This window comes from Palaemon carinicauda, chromosome 27, assembly GCF_036898095.1.
Source record: "Palaemon carinicauda isolate YSFRI2023 chromosome 27, ASM3689809v2, whole genome shotgun sequence".
In the NCBI taxonomy this organism is placed as follows: Eukaryota; Metazoa; Arthropoda; class Malacostraca; order Decapoda; family Palaemonidae; genus Palaemon; species Palaemon carinicauda.
Genome location: NC_090751.1, coordinates 82,135,596 through 82,157,517, shown reverse-complemented (window position 1 = coordinate 82,157,517; position 21,922 = coordinate 82,135,596). Strand labels below are relative to the sequence as shown.

Here is a 21,922-nt window from a genome sequence, read left to right as displayed (position 1 = left end):
TGATTTCCTCCAACATCTGGGGCAAATATCTCTTTCCGGTCGACCTCGTGAAAGATATTGTGGACAGAGCCGCCACTGAGAACCGGAACCTTCTCAACAAGTGGGGCATGTCCTGGAAGAGGAAATCTTCTGAGGATGATGGCTCCCAACCTAAGAAGAAGTCCAACAAGCCCCGACCCCAGCAGCGTCAGGCTAAACGCCAGTTTCCGGCACCCGCTACTTCCCAGTTGGTGGCTCAGCCACAACAGACCTTTCTGTTGGTCCCTCAGCCGGTGGTGGCTCAGTCACCAGTCTTTACACCAGCCTATGAAAGGCAATCCACTGCCTTTCAACCCGGGGGTAGAGGTTCCGGCAAAGACTCCTCTCGACGTCCATCTAGAGAGAGAGAGGAGGAAGGGGAGCAGGCGGCCGAGGTGGCAAACTCCTGTGAAACCAGAAGCAATGAAGTGCTTCCGGTGGGAGGAAGACTCCGCCACTTCCAGGATCGTTGGACCTTCGATCCTTGGGCCCACAGCATCATCAAGAAGGGACTAGGGTGGAGCTGGGTAACACCACCTCGAACCTTCCAACAATTCTTCCAGCACTCCACCCCCGTCCGGGAAGAGTATGTCCTAGAACTCTTGAACAAGGTGATCAAGAGGGTAAAGTCCACCAGGTTCCAGGGAAGACTATTCTGTGTTCCCAAGAAAGACTCAGACAAACTCAGAGTCATTCCGGACTTGTCCCCTCTCAACAAGTTCATAGCGAACAACAAATTCAAGATGCTGACTCTTTAACATATAAGAGCCCTATTACCTCACAAGGCTTACACGGTCTCAATAGACCTGGTGGACGCCTACTGGCACATTCCAATGAATCGCCAGGCTTCCTTCTACCTAGGATTCAAGATAAGGCTTTCAGGGCCATGCCCTTCGGACTCAACGTAGCTCCAAGAATCTTCACGAAGCTTGCAGACACAATCGTCCAACAGCTACGCCTTCAAGGCGTCCAGGTGATGGCTTACCTAGACGATTGACTGGTTTGGGTGGCATCCTCAGAAGAATGCTTGCGTGCTTGCAGAAAGGTGACCCAGTTCCTGGAACATCTGGGTTTCAAAATCAACACCAAAAAGTCTCGACTGTCTCCAGCTCAGAAGTTTCAATGGCTGGGAATCCATTGGAACCTTCAGTCACACCGTCTTTCCATCCCTCTGAAGAAAAGGAAGGAAATAGCGGGATCTGTCAAGAGACTCCTAAAATCCAAATGGATTTCAAGACGCCAACAGAAACGAGTGCTCGGCTCCCTCCAGTTCGCCTCAGTGACAGACCCAGTGCTACGAGCACAGCTAAAAGATGCATCGGGAGTCTGGAGAAGAAACGCATCCATCGCTCGAAGAGATCTCAAGAGACCTCTACCAACCAGGCTTCGCTCACTCCTCAAGCCACGGTTGGAGGCAAAGAACCTGAAAAGATCATTTCCTCTTCAACCACCACCTCCGTCGGTCATCATCCACACGGATGCCTTGCTAGAAGGATGGGGAGGTCACTCCCATCAGCGACAAGTTCAAGGAACATGGTCTCCCCTATTCAAAACGTTTCACATCAACATCTTGGAGGCCATGGCGGTTTTTCTTACTCTGAAGAAACTGTCCCCTCGTCCTTCGATCCACATCCGTCTAACTCTGGACAGCGCTGTTGTGGTCAGATGTCTCAACCGTCAGGGCTCAAGATCGCCCCAACTCAACCAAATGTTATTGCCCATCTTCCGCCTAGCGGACAAGAAGAGATGGCACCTCTCAGCAGTTCACCTACAAGGATTCCGCAATGTGACGGCGGACGCTCTATCGAGGACCAGCCCCATAGACTCAGAATGGTCCCTAGACGCAAGATCATTCTCCTTCATCTCCCGTCAAGTCCCGGAACTGCAGATCGACCTCTTTGTGACGAGAGACAACAATCAACTTCCTCTTTACGTGGCCCCATACGAGGACCCCAGAGCAGAAGCGGTGGACGCCATGTCCCTGGACTGGAACAGATGGTCTAAAGTTTACCTGTTCCCTCCTCCCAACCTTCAGCTGAAAGTCCTTACCAAGCTAAGAACTTTCAAGGGAACAACAGCTCTAGTGGCACCCAAGTGGCCCCGGAGCAACTGGTTCCCTCTAGTCCTGGAGCTACAGCCCAAGCTGATCCCTCTGCCGGACCCAGTTCTCTCCCAGCAGGTTCAGAAGTCGACTGTCTTCGCTTCATCAAGGAAAACTCGAGACCTTCATCTCATGATTTTCTCTCCCTAGCTGTGAAGAAAAGGTTTGGAATTTCGAAGAAATGTTTAGACTTCCTAGAGGAATACAAAACATAGTCTACCAGAAGGCAATATGAGTCATCCTGGAAGAAGTGGGTGTCTTTTGTCAAGGCAAAAAATCCTACGGAAATCTCCATAGATTTTTGTCTGTCCTTCTTCATTCACCTTCATGGACAAGGCTTAGCAGCCAATATGATTTCCACTTGCAAATCGGCCTTGACAAGACCATTACTTTACGCCTTCCAGATAGACTTGTCCAACGACATCTTTAACAAGCTTCCAAAGGCATGTGCTAGACTCCATCCTGCACCTCCACCGAGACCCATCTCCTGGTCTCTTGATAAGGTGCTCCATTTAGCCTCTAGTCTGGACAACGAGTCTTGCCCTCTGAAAGACTTGACTCAAAAAGTGATTTTCCTTTTTGCTCTCGCCTCAGGAGCTCGAGTCAGTGAAATAGTGGCTTTATCTAGAGAAGAGGGCCAGATACAGTTCACTGAAACAGGGGAACTTACCCTCTTCCCTGACCCAACGTTTCTCGCTAAGAACACTCCCCCCACTAAGAGGTGGGGTCCCTGGAGAATCTGCCCTCTGAAGGAAGAAGTCTCTCTATGCCCAGTGGAGAGTCTAAAGGTCTATCTTCGAAGAACTTCAGACTTTGGCGGAGGACAGCTCTTTAAAGGAGAAACATCGGGATCTGATTTGTCACTCAAACAACTAAGGGCGAAAATCACCTACTTTATTCGCAGAGCGGATCCTGACAGTACACCCGCAGGTCATGATCCCAGGAAAGTCGCCTGTTCCCTAAATTTCTTTCAAGCAATGGATTTTGGAAACCTTAGATCCTTCACAGGCTGGAAATCCTCAAGAGTGTTTTTCAAACACTATGCGAAGCAGGTGCGCGAATTGAAGAGATACGTGGTGGCAGCAGGTAGTGTGTTAAAGCCTGCTGCCTAGTGCTGCGCAGAACAGTGAGTTATTTTGGGACTCTAACTCAACGGGTGCCTGTGTTGACCCTAGTGCGAAACATAGTGATTTTAAGTGCCACCTAGTGACACGACGGACTGTTCTTCTACATGGTGAAGTAACATAGACTTGAACACGTGTGCCACATGTTTATTTGGTCATGAAGTGTATTTAAGACTTTAAAAAGACCTTATAGTTCCCTTGGAACTAATGTGTGTAATGGCAAGTTCTTCCTTTTCAGATTCCACACCCACGTCTTATGTAGTCTTTAGGCTATGTTTGTTAACTAAATTTTTATTGAAATTTATTTATCTCATATTAACTCAGATATTTTATTGAATAAAATAGAAATTTCGCTACCATACACGTCTTATTTCGCCCTACTATATGAAATAAATTACTGTTAGAGAGTTTGATTACCCCTAATTTTGATCATGATTATAATCTATGTTATAATATTGCTCCTATCTGATGTATACTCACCTATAGAAAAGTTAAATATTTGTTCCAACACTACTTAACTTTCCTGATCTGTCTGCGAGACCGGCAAGATCTGCGTCGACGGGTGAATCTTCTTCATCAGGTTACTTCAAGATGTTCCTTTCGTCCAAGTAGGACTTCCCTGTCATAGTATATGCCATTGGTAGTGACATGTAAAAGAGATGTCACGGTCTCTAAGATCATCAGACCAAAGGAATATTGTTTAGAAGTCGAAGGCACTACTAAAATGGGAAAATTCCACGATACACTAATTCTCTGGTAGACTTCCATCAGGACGTCATGGCTTGAGCCCAAAAAACTGATTTTGAGCAAAGTGAAAAATCTATTTTTGGGTGAGATAGCCATGACGTCCTGATGGACCCGCCCTGATTATCTTTTCTGCCCTGTCAGGCCCCTCCCTTTCTTATTGTATCATGGAGGCTGACAGAAACGCCGGAAGGAATGAGGAAATGGCGCGCATCGGTGACGTCATTCAAGATGGCGGCCAGCTATGGCGGCCGGATGTTGACATCGCCGAGTACCGTAACAGTAATGAAGGAGGAGAGTTTAGTAACGGCTCCTCCCATACTTACCACACTCCCCCTCGAAGCGTAAATGCTATGTGGGGTGCAGATAGCTATGCGGCGTGTCAAGCACACGTCCCCTGTTATTATACGATATCCTAAAGGGAAACCTTATGGGTACTCGCGCCAGAAGTTAGAATTCTGTGAAACCTTTAGTTTAATTCTCTGGGAATATATACTGTAGTCAAATATACCCTTAGGAAGCTACTGAAGGAACCTTCCATCAGGACGTCATGGCTATCTCACCCAAAAATAGATTTTTCTCTTCACTCAAAATCCGTTATCTTCACCTGATTCCACTAAAAGAATGCTGAGTTGACATTCAGAGCTTTTAGTTATGGTAGTATTCTGTATAATTTGCTGTCTTTTTGAACTTTGTAGTGATATGTGGGACTAAACACACGCACACACACACACACACACACACACACACACACACTCTCTCTCTCTCTCTCTCTCTCTCTCTCTCTCTCTCTCTCTCTCTCTCTCTCTCTCTCTCTCTCTCTCTCTCAGGTAATCGTTTTTTACTTTTTCACTTTATTGAAAATCTCAAAACATCATTGTCTAATATTCGGCTTGTCAGGTGTACCATATGGCCCCCGTGATTTATTTTGAGTTCTTGCGTCAACGTGGCCTTCTTAATCCAGACATCATAAGTCTGTTTACTGGACCTCCCAGGGATTGTTGAGAGAAATTGAAAAAGGTATTTATTGAAATGCTGGGCCTTAGCCTATCAGGAACATGAGAAAATTTTTGATATTCTAAAACTTTATTTATAACAGCCTGAGAGTCAAATACTACACTTTGCTTTTATTGCTGTTATATTACTATTAGTAGTATTATTATTATTGTTGTTATTATTATTATTATTATTATTATTATTATTATTATTATTATTATTATTATTACTATTATAATTATTAGTTACATTTGATACTGTAATTATGATCCCAGTGACCCAATATAAACATCCTCTACTTATTTTCTTTATTCTCACTTCAATAAATGTCCATTTATCTTTTGACCGTCTTACAATTCTCACCCAAGTATGTCTGGGCCTTTAAGTATTTTACATCAAACAGTAATATCACAAAATATTGAACCTATGCTAAACTGCACAATCAGCATCATCATATCCTCCTACGCGTACTGACGCAAGGGGCCTCAGTTAGATTTCACCAGTTGTCTCTATCTTGAGTTTTTAAATCAATACTTCTCCATTCATCATCTCTGGCTTCACGCTTCATAGTCCTCCGTCATGTAGGCCTTGGTCTGCACAATACTTTTACCATTCAAAATTACAGAATTTACTATGAAATCCAATCATGTCTAAAGATATAGCCTAGCTAAAGAAGCCACTATAATAAATATTACACATGAAGCTTGTTAGGTGTAGTCTGAATTAATTATTTGGAGCTAGGCTTAATACACTTTCCAAATGACAGAAGAATTCAACATTGTACTGATACTTCTTTCCATTATGTAAAGCATATTCTCACACATTCTTAGAATTATCCTTTCCAAACCTTCCATTGTGATGCTTTGTTTAAGGATATATGCAAGCAAAGGATTGAGGCTGATTCGATGAGCAATTTGCTATCACAAACTTCAAATTTTGAAAATTGCATTGTTCACTATTCCTGGCCCTCTTTAGAGATTTAAAAAAAAAAGGTGTACTATGGTACTCTTACAAACACTGTGATGTAAAAGGTTGTAAAGAACTTTTTGTTCCAGTTGGAGACTTTGAGACATTGATGAGCTTAGTCGAACATCCCTATACAAGTCCCTGAACAAGTGTCTGGGCTCAGCATCATAGGGTAAAGATCAGGCTTATCAAAAACCATCCTCATTTTCAGTAGTGAGACTATGTATCTTATTGCATCCGTGAGTTGATAAAAATATTAGTTTAATCTCCTTTAGTAAATTTTATTACATAGTTTCTTAGTGTTTATTTATTGAGTTTAAATCACAAGTGAAAGATGCCAGACATCTTGATGAAAACGCTGAACGTATTGTTTTGAAGATCTGAAAAGAACTTGAAAGTCAAACAGCTTAGGTGGTGTTGGGAACAGTCTCCATGAGTATGCCCAAATCTTGGACATTTTTTTTTTCTCTATTTTTTTTTAATTTTTTTTTTTTGCAAACCTAGACTAAAGAATTGAGCAAATTTAGTAAATTGTGTAGTTGAATAACTCAAGTTCATTGTTGATTTTTGGTGGTTATGGAAACTACTTACTATGGTCTGCAGGAACCCTCTTGGTACCATGGTCTGATGGATAATCCTCAGAATGAGAAGGTTGAAACCTGAATTGAAATTGTGATGATATCAGTGGTCAGATAGTAGGGCATGTTTCCTCAGTTTATCTACTCATGGGGGTAAGGGAGCAGTTTTGACTACTTAAGACTTCATAATCATATTCAATACTAAATTTTGTTGGTCGGGTTTCTACTTTGTGGAGTTCTTTCTTCTCTTTCCTGTCTTGTACCCTTTATGGATAAATGTCTTACCAGTCTTAAAAAATGAAAAGAAGGGTAGAATCATTGTTTTCAAAGGAAATAATGACTGTCATTTATTTTTGTCTTATCGTTTTAAAATCAAACAAAAATATGAACTAGATAAAAAATAACAATTATACTATCACCCCAAACTTCCTCTTTGCCACAAGCTAAATAGTTTTTTATTTGTGTCGTGTTTTTTCCTAATTGATTTAGATTTTTCAGTGGCTTACAGGATATGTTTCAGAGCATGTATAAGTTAAAATATTACTTCAATATCTTGTAATGATGGAAAACAAGACATTTTTGCACTATATTTTCTCAACTTTGTATCCGTGATTTTTGTCTAATTGATTTAGATTTTACAATAGCTTATAGGATATGTTTTAGAGTGTTAATAACAATATTACACATCATGCTCACTCACCTCACCAGCTAAGATAGTGATCAACCTATTTAGTTTTAGCTTATTTAACTTTCTTATTCTCAAAAGCCAGGGAGCCTTCTATTGTGGGTGGTAAGTTTGACTTGCCTCCCTGGTTGTTTGAACTAACCTACAGTCCATTTCTTTTAGCGAGGCATATTTGCACCGACTCGCAGCGGTGCCCTTTTAGCTCGGAAAAGTTTCCTGATCGCTGATTGGTTGGACAAGATAATTCTAACCAATCAGCGATCAGGAAACTTTTTCCGAGCTAAAGGGCACTGTTGCGAGTCGGTGCAAATATGCTTCGCTAAAAGAAATGGACTATAACTTCATTAGTCTGGTCTAGTTATTAAGTGTTCCTTCAATTAGGGCTCTGAATGTTCACTGGGCCTTACGGATTCGAGTTCCTCTTGAAGTCTCAATTTCTTAATCTACTTTATTCCTTCTGCAACTTACAAACATTTAGAGGTATAAACACAAATACAAATTAAATAACAAAGATACAATAAGGAAATACTCTAATAAAACAATATTATATGATTTAATACAGTAAGCAAAACAACATTTTTAATAACCTGATATCTGTTTCTTATGAAACCTGACTATTTGTTGACTTGTAGCTAGAAATCATAGGCATGGAATTCAGGTTAGGCCTACCATAGGTCAAAATTGAACAAAATTGAACTAACAAACTATTCGACTTACAAACAGCTTCTGGGAACCAATTAAATTTGTAAGTGGAGGACCTTCTGTACATCAATATTGAGTTGAGTAGCTGGATTTTTGTATCCCACCTCTGGCTAAAGTAAGCAATATTGTTTTATTTTAGGAAATTGTGTTTCATATTGTTGAAGAGCTTTAAAAATATTTGCTGTAGCTGATATTTCAGCTCAATTGGTAGGTTGTATCTCGTGATCACTGCGGGTGATATTGCGTCTTTGTTCTCTTACAAGCTTGGCTTCTAGTTCACCACTGGTTTACTTTAATGTGGTAATTCTTTTCTCTCATTTTGTTAGTACCTTTACGAGTCTAGCTGTAAAAATTTTGGATTTTCTGTATTTGCATTTCTGCTATTTTAGTCACTCTATATGATATATACAGTAGATTTTGCGGTAGAAGACCAAGTTTGGTAACTGATTCTGCATATCCTACCTGATACTAAAGTAAGCATTTATAAAACTATAAATCAATTTTTGAAATGTTGTTTTTCAATATTAATCTTACCCGATGATCATGTAGCTGTCAACTCTGTTGCCCGACAGAAATCTACGGTCGGGATACGCCAGCGATCGCTATACAGGTGGGGGTGTACACAACAGCGCCATCTGTGAGCAGGTACTCAAGTACTTCTTGTCAACAAGAACTCAATTTTTCCTCTGTCGTGCCACCGGCTAGACCTACTTGGATACGCTGTTGATTCTGGAGTTATTGTTCACGATTTGGTGATGTATTTGCTCTAGAGTTTAGCCTTCGCTATTCAGGAAGCTTTATCATTAGCTTAGCAAGCTTTTGGAATTAGTTTGATTTAATTATGGTGACGAAGAGAGTATGGACTCTCTTTCACTTTTAAATGGCCGACCCTTCCCTTAGACGGATGTGTTGGTGTCGAAGAGAGTATAGACTCTCTTTCACTTTTTTTGACCCACCCTTCCCTTAGACGGAAGTGTGTTTAGGTTTTTGGTAATTTTGCTTAACAAAGTTATAGATTTATTTTATATCTCTCTGCCATTTATAGGCCTCTTCGATTAACTTTCCATTTATTATAAACTTATAAAAATTAATTTTTATGTTTGTTTATATGCGACCCTTCCTAATAGTAGGCGGTCCTTACTTGGAACCGAAGTTAATTAACATTGAGCCTGTCATATCGTTTTTCCTGTTAAGAATTTATGCTATTTTAATTTTAATGTTTTTGAAAGAATTTCTTTGATAGTCTCGTACTGTTTTCAAAGTTGAACTAACGTTTTGTTTAGTCTCCGCAGTTGTTGACGTTCAGAACGTTCAACTTGCGCTCTATCGTTACGATAGAGAGAGAGTATTTCACGGTTTCACGTTGCAGTAAGAGTAAACCCATTCTAGCGTTTCGTTCATTCTTTCTTAGCTTAAATGGTTTTAATTCTAATAAAGGAACTTTTTATTTGGGAAACCTTTCAGTATTTTTCCTTTAACAAATAATATGTTTTAACGATATATATAATTGGGCTCATCTCTCAGGTTCTAAGTCAAGAGAGAGAGAGAGAGAGAGATAGAGACGGAGGGAGAGAGAGGAGGATAAACGTTTCGTTCAAGCGGGTAACGTTGTTCTCGTTTTTTGCTCTTCTCCCTAGTCGCTATAGGGGAAGAAGGTAAAACGTTTCTAGAGTTTTATTCTTGTTCCCAGGCTTTATGCGGTGAGAGATTTTAAACGTAGTTTATTTGATCTAGTGTTTAGTCTCTTTTCCAGCCACTGAATTCTTTATCTTTCATTATGTTTTTCTGTTACATTGTAATACTGTTTTCGCAATTACTACCTTTTAATGAAGGATAGGATTGCGTGTTTCAGGTACAAACCACTTAAAGTTTCGAGTTCAGTGAAATGAGTGCAAACAGAAAATCAAAAGTGATAAAGTGAAATGCGCAAAGTGTTACAGTGTTGCGTTCGAGGGTTCGTCTGTTCGTGCCAGTTGTTCACCTAGTCCGATACCTCTTACAAGCTCCCAAGCCCAGGGGAGAAGTAATGTCGAAGGACTTATGGGTTCCACAGGCCTTGATCGACGAACAGACGTTTCCCTCCGTGGTTTCGGGTGTATCTACACACGTTGCCGACGTGATCACCCCACCCACACAAAGACGAGAGAGCCCATTTATTCCTCGTCTGCGGAAGAGGTTTCTCGCAGAAACCATGGACCAAGTCTTGCAGCTTTTAAGTGCAAGTCGGTCCCTTCCGCGCAAGTCCAACGGCCTAGGTGTAGCCACTGGGTCAGTTCGGACTCGCTGCAGTACGACAACTGCACACCTCCCAAGAGAGGCAAGGTGGTACCGCAACAGGCAGTATCTCCGTCTGTTGCCGCACCAGCTGTTTTAGACCCTCAGTCACAACGGACAGTAGCTCCGTTTGTTGTTGTCTTTCATAGACCCTAGTGGTCCATGCTGCAGACTTTACAGTCTCAGCTTGCTCCTTCATGCAGGAGTATCATGCTGGAAGGTTGACAATGCACCTGTTAACCTACAACCTGCCGAGGTTGTGCGCTCAGCAGATACTGCGGCTGCCTGCTCCCACCCTCCACCTGTGAGAGCTCCACTACCGATGCGCAGTCCACCCTGCCAGACGCATGTTCTTGCTGCACCATCTGCTAACATGCGTGAGCTACCGCATCAGCAGTGGGAAGGTTCTGTAGAGCTGCCGGGTTCCAGCACTATGCGGCATTCTCCGCAGCCCATGCAGCATGCTCTGCATACCTTACAGCATGCTCCGCATACCATGCAGCATGAGCCGCATACCTTACAGCATGCTCCGCATACCATACAGCATGCTCCTCAACCCACCGCAGCCCCTCCCACGCACCAGCCCTCTGCTTTTGTTGTTGCCAGCTCCCACACTCCGACTGCGGAGAAGGTTGACGATGCACCCGTGGGCCTACACCTCCCACGGTTGTGCGCCCGGCATGGCTTCCTGCTCTCACACTCTAGTTGTGAGAGCTCCTCCACCCATGCACAGTCAACCCTGCCAGATGTATGATGACTCCCACACACAGAGCACTCCGTTGCCGTGCGTGAGCTACCACAAGCTGCCGTGTTTTGACACGGTGTGTCAGCCTCCGCAACACACTGTGGTTACCGCCACTCGCCAGCAGCAAACTAGTCAGTCAGGAGTTGAGGCTTCCCCACACAACTTTGGTTGTTGCCAACTCACAAACTGTCATACAGTTACATGACGTTGCCTTCTGGTCTGCTACTTATACACCAGTGCTGTATGTCCTCACGCTCCTGTTGTGGTTGACAGTTCAGTTTTTGACAGTTCACAGACTGTCAAGTAGTTTCATAACGTTGCCTTCTGGTCTGCTGCTTTTGCACCAGTGAAACCCTCACTGAGAGAACCTAGCTTTTCTCGGATATGGTTCCTGTAGATGAGAAAGTGCTGTTCTCCCTCCTTCTGATATTCCCTTGAGGACTCTGTCATTTGGAGAGGAGCCTTAAGCTGCTTATCCTCCTATGGACTTTTATTTAAGCATAACATGCTTCCAGGGAGGGTAAATGGTTCCGCTTCAGTCGCTAACCCCGTCTGTTGCCACACCTGCTCCCATAGACCTTGGGCTTTGTTGCAAGACATGCAGTCCAAGCTTAGTCCTTGATAGAGGATTTTTTACGGAGAAGACCCTTCTTGCCAACGACCTTCCTACCGGTTGGTTGTACGCCCTGTTGACGCTGAGGTATCCTACTCACGTCCGCCAGTTGAGATGGTTCCTCCACCGGTGTGACACAGTGTGGGTTGCCAGTCGCACGTTGATGTTATGCTACTCTCGGAGGTGGTTGTGGACGTTCAGTGTGTCACTGGGAAGACGTTCAACAACCAGCAGAGGTGACTTGTTGTGACGCAGTGCGGCAACCTCAGCAACCCGATAAGGGGTTGTCTGTACTACCCAGACAGTCTAGACAGTTTCGGGTTGTCGCTGTATTTCCTCGCTTCCCCATGGTTGACAGTTCACAGACTGTGCAGCAGTACCATGATCTTGTGTCCGGCTCCGTCACGCATCCACCAGTGCGACCGGATTCAGCGAGTCAGACGTTGCCCACTCCGTTGCCGTTTCCTCATCAGTTTCGGATGAGGAACCCTCTGATGAGGACATGGCTGAACAAGAAGATCAATCCCCAGCCCTGCTATCCATCCAGAAGATGCTGAAGAAGGAATACGGCCCTGTCAGGCTGTGGATGAGTCTGGTTAGGACACTGTCATCCGTGGTGCATTTGGTGTCACTTGGAAGACTACACCTCCGTCCTCTTCGGTTTCATCTAGCTCTTCACTGGAAAAGGACAAGACGCTAGAAGCGGTCTCGATCCCGGTTTCCGGAAGATAAGTCTGGTCTAACCTGAGGAAAGGACTTTATCAACCTTTTATAGGGTCTTCCCCTGACTGTTCAGACTCCTACCACGTTCTCTTCTCAGACGCATCGGACGTAGGCTGGGGTGCGACCTTAGGCGGTAGGGAATGCTCGGGATTATGGAACTCGCGTCAAAGGACAATGCATTTTAACTGCAAGAAGCTTCTGGCAGTAAGTCTGACCTGGAAAAGCTTCAGGTCTCTCCTTCAAGACAAAGTAATGGAGGTCAACACGGACAACTCCCTGCTTTGATGTTCATCTCCTAGCAAGGAGGGACCTACTCTCTGACATGGTGCGAGTTCGCTAGTGACCTCCTCTCCTGTTCAACAGGTCTAGACTTTTCACTAGTAACAAATTTCTTCCAAGGCAACTTGAATGTCTTAGCAGTTTGTCTCAGCAGGAAGGGACAATAATTCCAACATATTGGACCCTCCACAGAGATGTATGCAAGAGACTTTGGGTCACCTGGGGCCATCCAACCATAGATCTCTTCGCAACCTCGATGTCCAAGAGGCTCTCAACAGACCCAGCAGTGGTTCTTTTAGATGTCTTTCTACTAGATTAGTCTCATCTAGATCTATATGCATTCCCTCCGTTCTAGTTTGTCAACAAGGTACTGCAGAAGTTCGCCTCTCACGTTGGGACAAAGTTGACACTAGTTGCTTCCCTCTGGCCCGCGAGAGAATAACTTACCGAGGTACTTCGATGGCTAGTAGACGTTCCCAGAACTCTTCCCCTAAGGGTGGACCTGCTACGTCTGCCACGCGTAAGAAGGTACTCCAAGGCCTCCACGCTCTTCGTCTCACTGCCTTCAGAGTATCGAAAGACTCTCGAGAACTAGAGGTTTTTTCGAAGGAGGCAACCAGAGCGATTGTTAGAGCAAGGAGAACATCCACCCTTAGAGTCTACCAATCGAAGTGGGGAATCTTCCTAAACTGGTGCAAGTCAGTATCCGTATCCTCGACCAGTACCTCTGTAACTCAAATAGCTGACTTCCTCTTATATCTGAGAAAAGAGCGATCTCTTTCAGCTCCCACTTTCAAGGGTTACAGAAGCATGTTGGCATCAGTCTTCCGTCACAGAGGCTTAGATCTTTTTAACAATAAAGATCTACAGGACCTCCTTAAGTCTTTTGAGACCACGAAGGAGCGTCGTTTGGTTACACCTGGTTGGAATTTAGACGTGGTTCTAAGATTCCTTATGTTAGACAGGTTCGAACCACTTCAATCAGCCTCCCTGAAAGATCTCACCTTTAAGACTCTTTTCCTGATATGCTTTACCAGCTAAAAGAGTCAGTGAGATTCATGCCTTCAGCAAGAACATCGGATTTTCATCCGAAACGGCTACATGTTCTACATCTTGGTTTTCTAGCCAAACACGAGCTGCCTTCTCGGCCTTGACCAATATCGTTCGTTATTCCAAACTTATCGATATGGTTGGAAAGGAACTAGAAAGAGTATTATGTCCTGTAGAGCTCTTAAGTTCTATTTTAAAAACCTTTATGAGGCCCGTCTGAAGCTTTATGGTGTTCAGTTAAGAATTCATCTTTGCCTATGTCAGAGAATTCTTTATCCTATTATTTTCAGACTGTTAATACGAGAAGCTCATTCCCTTCTGAATGAGGAAGACCAAGCTTGGCTGAAGGTAAGGACACACAAAGTTAGAGCTATCACAACTTCCGTGACCTTTTAATGAAATAGATCTCTGCAAAATATTTTTGACGCAACCTTTTGGAAAAGCTAATCAGTGTTCGCGTCTTTTATCTTAAGAATGTCCAGTCTCTTTACGAGAACTGCTACACTCTGGGACCATTCGTAGCAACGAGTGCAGTAGTGGTGGGGGCTCCACCACTACAATTCCCTAATTCCAGAACCTTTTTAATCTTTCTCTTGAAATATTTCTGGATTGTCCGGAAGGCTAAGAAGCCTTCCGCATCCTGGTTGATTTGGCGGGTGGTCAAATTCTTTCTTGAGAAGCGCCTAGATTAGAGGTTGTGATGAGGTCCTTTAGTATGGGTTGCAGCCCTTAATACTTCAGCACCTAGGAGTCGCTCAGCATCCTAAGAGGATCGCTAGGCTCAGTAAGGAAGACGTACTTAAAAGGCAGAGTAATGGTTCAAGTCGACTTCCTTACCAGGTACTTATTTATTTTAGGTTTGTTATTTTGAATAACTGCTAAAATAAGATACGGGATACTTAGCTTCTTTGTTAACATGTATGCTGGTCTCCACCCACCACCCTGGGTGTGAATCAGCTACATGATCATCGGGTAAGATCAATATTGAAAAATGTTATTTTCATTAGTAAAATAAATTTTTGAATATACTTACCCGATGATCATGAATTTAAGGACCCGCCCTTCCTCCCCATAGAGAACCAGTGGACCGAGGAGAAAATTGAGTTCTTGTTGACAATAAGTACTTGAGTACCTGCTCACAGATGGCGCTGTTGTGTACACCCCCACCTGTATAGCGATCGCTGGCGTATCCCGACCGTAGATTTCTGTCGGGCAACAGAGTTGACAGCTACATGATCATCGGGTAAGTATATTCAAAAATTTATTTTACTAATGAAAATAACATTTCATATCGTAAATACTCTTCAAGATTTTTTGTTATTCGTGTGGTATCAGCACAACTGGTAGTTTACATCTCTTGTTCACTCCAGATAATATTGCATTTTTGTTCACTTATAATCTAGGCCTTTAGTTCATCACAGGTTTAGTTTAGTTTACTAATTTTTCTTTCACTCAGGTTTTTATTGCCATTTCAAGTAGGGCTGTAAAAAAACTTATGTTATAATGAATTGTCTGTACAGTATTTAGTTAAGAATTATAATTTATAATGATAAAAAGTTGATTTTATAATTAAGGGGATGAATATCCCTTGGGAGGTACCGTTACAGTGACGTCTATATTTGCCGTTACATATGTTGACCTTTCGGCTATTAGCCTCAGCAGATGCCCAACACTAACACTTCAGTTGTAAACAGGATCAATGTGGGCTTAGTGCAATAGAAATCTTACAATAAACTAACTTATCACAGCTTTAAGGTATTATATGATGTGATTTTCATCAAATTATCTGAGCTACTTTTTAACTATGAAGCAAATAACTCTCAACTCAGAAATCAACTTAGTACTATATTCAGAGTAGTGTGTCAGGCTTAAGCTACCCAGTTTCACTTCTAACGTAAATTCTCAAGTAGTAATTAGCAGGTCATCTATACCAATCGGTAAAAGCTAGCGTTCTGTTGGCTAAACGCACAAGTGAGTTACATGCGTTGTTGATTGAGGTAGGCTCTGGAAAATCTGAGATGATCTTGTCTCTTTTACTTTCCTTCAGACCAATACTGTATCGATAATGTAATTTGGCTTTCAAAATTCCTATCTTAGTATAAATACATTACTGTACTTATTTGGAAATGAAAGCTCATCAGTATGAAAAAAATAGCCTCTAATAGTTTGGTTGTTATTATTACTTACTATCCAAGCTGCAACTGTAGTAGGAAGGACAGAAATTTAAAAGCCCTCATGTCCCCAACAGGAAAAGAAGCCTTGTGGGAAAAGGAAAGGAAGAAATTATGATTGCAGTATAAAATAACAGTACAGCATACAGTAAAGATAAATGTTAATCTTAAAAACACAAATACTGCACAGTAATATATAAAATTGGAGACAAGACTTATCTTGAATATGTTTCATATATAAAAATTTATTCTCTTTTATCTCAAGGATACTTTGGTCTACATATTGCCGCTGGTAAAAATGATATTTTGTTCTTAAATAGATAAAAATTCCATGCAATTATTACTATTTTCCATTTCAGGGAATCTTCCGTGTACCTGAACAAGATGTATTAATAAAGAGAATTCCTGATATGCAGAAGGCAGTTTCGAACACGCTACGAAACATTCAAGTAACTCATAGGTACAGTTATCAGTTTTTGTAAAGATTAATTTTTGAATTGAGGCAGTGTAATGCCTATGATTGGCCTGTCATCTACTATTCAACCTCAAATCCTGGCCTAATATATCCATATCATATAGTAAGATACTTTACAGATAAGCATTTCTGAATTCAGGCAAAGAAATATTTATCCTGAAAATCTGTGCCTACTGGTGTATACTGTACTTTTCTTAAACCTTCCTGTGTAATGTATCAATTGGTCACTTGAAGAATGATCCTTCACATATGTTATAGTGGTTTATCACAATTTTTTTCAATAACTTCAGATATAAGACTCGAATCACTTAGATGTTATATGTATTAATAAAATGCAGGATTATAAACTTTTTTTGGCTACCATCACACTCAGTCATTTAAAGGTCTAAAGGTTGCTTATGAATGGCAGAGGCCAGGGACAGTGACAATGCCCTAGCAGGACAATGGTCCCGAGACTGACCATATATACTTATGATCAGCACCCAAGCTTCATCTCCATGCAAGCTAGGACCAGGAAAGGCCAGGCAATGGATGCTGATGACTTAGCAGGTATACTTATAGGCTCCCACAAACCCCCATCCATAGCTCACAAGGATGGTGAGGTTGCAGACACTATTGAGAAACTATCGAGCTGAGCCGGGCCCAAATTTTAGTCTAGCAGATTGCGAGGCAGTGATGTTTCCAATTGGCTACCACAACCCTGCACACTGAAAGAGGCATTATCTTACCATGGAGTATGCCATAAAGAATTTTCACAGGGTTGTTATTGTGTCATTTACAGTCATGTTGATAGTCACTATAAGTAAAATAAGATGAAAAATCTTATGGAAGGCTCTGGTTGGTATTGTCCAGAAAGTATTGTAAATTACAAGACCAGCTCTTTCATAAGAGCACAGTGATAAGAATGGATTACACAAGTTTTAACATAACGTGTATGAGATGATTGGTCAACCTTTTCCTTTTTATGACTGCTTGGTTGCTTTGAATGTGTTTCACAGACTAGGATAGTGTCCCTCTCCTGGGGACCCAAGAAGATACCTCGGTTATCTAAGTGCTAAAAAAATTACCTTGTATATAAAGTATTCATTAGGACTTTGTCATCAAATCAGCGGCCTCTTTAAACTTTTTAAAAGGACATGTATTTTTTTTTTAAAGTTGTTCTTTTATTTTAAAGCCAACAATGTATTTTAGGTGATTATTGGAATTATTTTGACACTTTCGTTCTCAATCACTCAGTGATCACAGTAAACTACCGTAGGATGATAATAGCAATAATATGCAGTGTACATGTCCATAATACTTTTTTTTTTATTAGTTCAGTAGAATTGAAAATTTGATTTTCTAGAGAAAACAACAGGATTCCAAAACAATAAGTAATGCCAGTTAAAACATTATATACAGTACAGTATAATGAGATCTATTTACAAAAATAATCTCATCTGTTGCTGTTAAAACATTGGTGAATGTCATAAACAATTTTTTATTATTAGAATTGAAAATTCATGTTTATACTCGGAAAAGAAGCTAGGCCAATTAGTGACAGAATTTTCGAAGGGTATGTGAGAGAAGGAAGTTGAGAGTTAATGTGGGTAAGAGTAAGGTTATGAGATGTATGAGAAGGGAAGGTGGTGCGAGGTTGAATGTCATATTGATTGGATAGTTACTTGAGGAGGTGGATCAGTTTAAGTACGTGGGGTCTGTTGTTTCAGCAAATGGTGGAGTGGAAGCAGATGTACGTCAGAGAGTGAATGAAGGATGCAAGGTGTTGGGGGCAGTTAAGGGAGTGGTAAAGAATAGAGGGTTAGGCATAGGTGTAAAGAGAGTTCTGTATGAAAAAGTGATTGTACTGACTGTGATATATGGATTGGAGTTGTCGGGAATGAAAGTGACACAGAGCCGGAAATTGAATGTGTTTGAGATGAAGTGTCTGAGGAGTATGGCTGGTGTATCTCGAGTAGATAGGGTTAGGAACGAAGTAGTGAGGGTGAGAACAGGTGTAAGAAATGAGTTATTAGCTAAAGTGGATATGAATATGTTGAGGTGGTTTGGCCATGTTGAGGGAATGGAAAATGGCTGTCTGGTAAAGAAGGTGATGAATGCAAGAGTTTATGGGAGAAGTACAAGAGGAAGGCCAAGGCTTGGGTGAATGGATGTAGTGAAGAAAGCTCTGGGTGACAGGAGTATAGATGTGAGAGAGGCAAGAGAGCGTGCTAGAAATAGGAATGAATGGCGAGCGATTGTGACGCAGTTCTGGTAGGCCCTGCTGCTTCATCCGATCATCATAGATGACCGCGGAGGTAGCAGGAGTAGGGGATTCAGCATTATGAAGCTTCATCTGTGGTGGATAACGGGTGACCACTCTGGGGACATTACTATGAATCATTTAAAGTCAGACAGTAACTTTCATAGGTTTGAAATCACACGTGGCCCCTTCTTCTTCTCCTTAATTTCTTCTAAAAAAACCACAGACTTATTAAACATAACATTTAAAATCATCAGAGAAAATAACGTTGACTAATCTTAAGTAAACTAAGAATAATTAAGGATTAAATCATTAAAATATCTAGAAATAAATACCAGAGAATGTGAGTGAAATAATTTTTGAATGTCAACTTAGAAGCTACTGAAAGAAAATGGCTAACATCAAATTACCAAAGGCTTGACTAAAATAAATGACTAATTTTGCATAACATGATATTAATATTTGATAATGGGAGATGGTGGGCTGTGGCACCCATAGCAGTACCAGCCCTACTCGGTTGAGTCCCTTGTCAGGCTGGGAGGAACAGAGAGAGGAAAGGTCCCCTTTTTTTCATTTGTTTGATGTCGGCTACTCCCCTAAATTGGGAAAAGTGCCTTGGTATATGTATGTATGTATTTCTTACATTTTGTATCTCATATTTATTTCTTTTAATTTTTCAGAAAGTATCAGCCATTCTTTCTGGCCGAAAATTACAGTCAGCAACTGCAGCGACTAGTTACTGCACTTGGAGACTATCATGGAAGCCGAGGATTTCCAAAGTCCTGGCCCGAGTCTTTGTCATCTCTACAGCTTGTTGTTGAATCGTAAGTTCTGTCCTGTCTTACATTAAAAAGAGTGCTATTTAGTGGCAAAACAGGTATTTATATGTGTTAACTAATACTGTAGTTCTTTTTGCTAAAGAGAGAAATTCTGAGAATGTTTTGAAAAAGTTTTTCTAGAAAAGGTTGCCATGCTGAGAAAGTTTATCGATGATTAATGGCCTACCATGTTAGCCTTCTAAAGCAGTTAGATCTGCGGAGGCATAACAACAATTAGAATAGCGCCAATGTGTCTCTATGTGTCGTAAGAAGCGACAAAAAGGGATGGAACGAGGGGCCTGGGAACCCCCTCTTCTGTATTATATACTCCTGTGAGACATTGAAGAGGTGGAGCTGGGGGTGAGTGACTGCACCCCGCACTCTAGGTTTTGGGTGTCTCAATGTGTGTGGATGTAGTACGATAGAGAGTAAAAGATGTGAGATTGGAAGTATGTTTAGGAATAGAAGGATGGATATAATGGCTTTGTGTGAGACAAAGATAAAAGGGAAGGGTGAAGTGATTTTTGGTGAAGTGACTGGTAGAGTGCTGGGATTGAAAGGGGAAGAGCAAGAGAGGCTTTATTGCTGAGTGAATGGATGACAGGTAAAGTAGTTGAATGGAAGGAGATATCATCTAGGTTAATGTGGGTAAGGGAATGTTGGGGTTTTGTTAGTGCATATGGGCCACGTTGTGAGGAAAGTGAAGGAGAGTGGAATGAGTTCTGGGTTTAATTAACTAGGTGTGTAGAAGGATTTGGTTGAAGGAATTATGCAGTTGTCATGGGTGACTTAAATGCTAGAGTGGGCGCTGGAGAGGTAGAAGGTGTCATTGGGAAGCTATGGCGTACCAGGTGAAAATGAGAGTGGTGAGAGACTGGTAGATATGTGTGTTGAGCAAGAGATGGGGATTAGTTCTAGCTTTTTCAAAAAGAAAGGTCAAAACAAGTATGCATGGGTAAGAGTGGCAAATGGAAGAATGGTAGAAAGGGCGTTAATGAATTATGTGTTGATAACTAAAATAATGTTTGGAAGATTGAAAGACGTGCACGTGTTTAGGGGTATGGCTAACGGTATGTCTGATCATTTTTTGGTGGAAGGAAAATTAGTTGTAGCAAAAGAGTGGGGGAATAGAGTGGGGAGATGTAAAAGGGAGCTAGTGAGGGTTGAAGAGTTAATAAAACCTGAGGTAAAAAGTGAATATCAAGAAAGATTGAAAATGGCATATGACAGAGTGAAAGTGAGAGAAACTGGTAATTTAGAGGAGGAGTGGAAGTTAGTAAGAGAAAATTTTGTAGGGATTGCATGTGATGTGTGTGGCTAGAAGATTGTTGGAGGCAGCGTGAGGAAGGGTAGTGAATGGTGGAATGAAGGAATGAAGATGAAAGTGGAAGAGAAAAAGAGGTAATTCGAAGAATGGCTGCAGAGTATTAGTGTAGAGAAGTATGAAAGATATTGAGAGAAAAATGTGAAATTAAGCGCAAGGTATCTAAGGCAAAGAGAGCGGCTGACGTGAGCTGGGGTCAGGGATTGGGTCGTTCATATGAAGAGAATAAGAAGTAGTTTTGGAAAGAAGTGAAGAGAGTAAGGAAGGCTGGTTCGAGAATTGAAGAGACAGTGAAAGCTGGAAATGGAAGGTTATTAACCCTTTTACCCCCAAAGGACGTACTGGTACGTTTCACAAAAGCCATCCCTTTACCCCCATGGACGTACCGGTACGTCCTTGCAAAAAAGTGCTATAAAAATATTTTTTTCATATTTTTTATAATTTTCTGAGAAGATTCAGGCATTTTCCAAGAGAATGAGACCAACCTGACCTCTCTATGACAAAAATTAAGGCTGTTAGAGCAATTTAAAAAAATATATAAACGAAAATGTGCTGGGAAAAAATAACCCCCTTGGGGTTAAGAGTTGGAAATTTCCAAATAGCCTGGGGGTAAAAGGGTTAAAAGGAGAGGAGGGAAGGAAAAGGAGGGCAGAATATTTTGAAACTATATATATATATATATATATATATATATATATATATATATATATATATATATATATATATATATATATATATATATATATATATATATATATATATATATATATATATATACATATATATATATATATATATATATGGGTATATATATATATATAGATATATATATATATATATATATATATATATATATATATATATATATATATATATATATATATATATATATATATATATACATATGGGTATATATATATATATATATATATATATATATATATATATATATATATATATATATATATATATATATATGTATATATATATATATATATATATATATATATATATATATATGGATATATATATATATATATATATATATATATATATATATATATATATATATATATATATATATATATATATATATATATATAGATAGATAGATAGATATGGGTATATATATATATATATATATATATATATATATATATATATATATATATATATATATATATATATATATATATATATATATATATATATATATATATATATATATATATATATATATATATACAGTAGGGTCCCGAATTATACGTGTTCAAATTATACGATTCCCCTTTTT

General features: G+C 40.6%; 1 protein-coding gene across 1 annotated transcript in view; it reads left to right on the top strand.

Moving 5' to 3' along the window:
* The window catches only part of LOC137620771 (T-cell activation inhibitor, mitochondrial-like), a 177,822-nt gene that overhangs the window by 104,479 nt on the left and 51,421 nt on the right, over positions 1–21,922 (top strand). The window contains exons 6-7 of the mRNA XM_068351192.1: positions 16,129–16,229; positions 19,167–19,310. Coding sequence (XP_068207293.1) covers positions 16,129–16,229; positions 19,167–19,310 — 245 coding nt within the window. The remainder of the gene's footprint in view (positions 1–16,128; positions 16,230–19,166; positions 19,311–21,922) is intronic.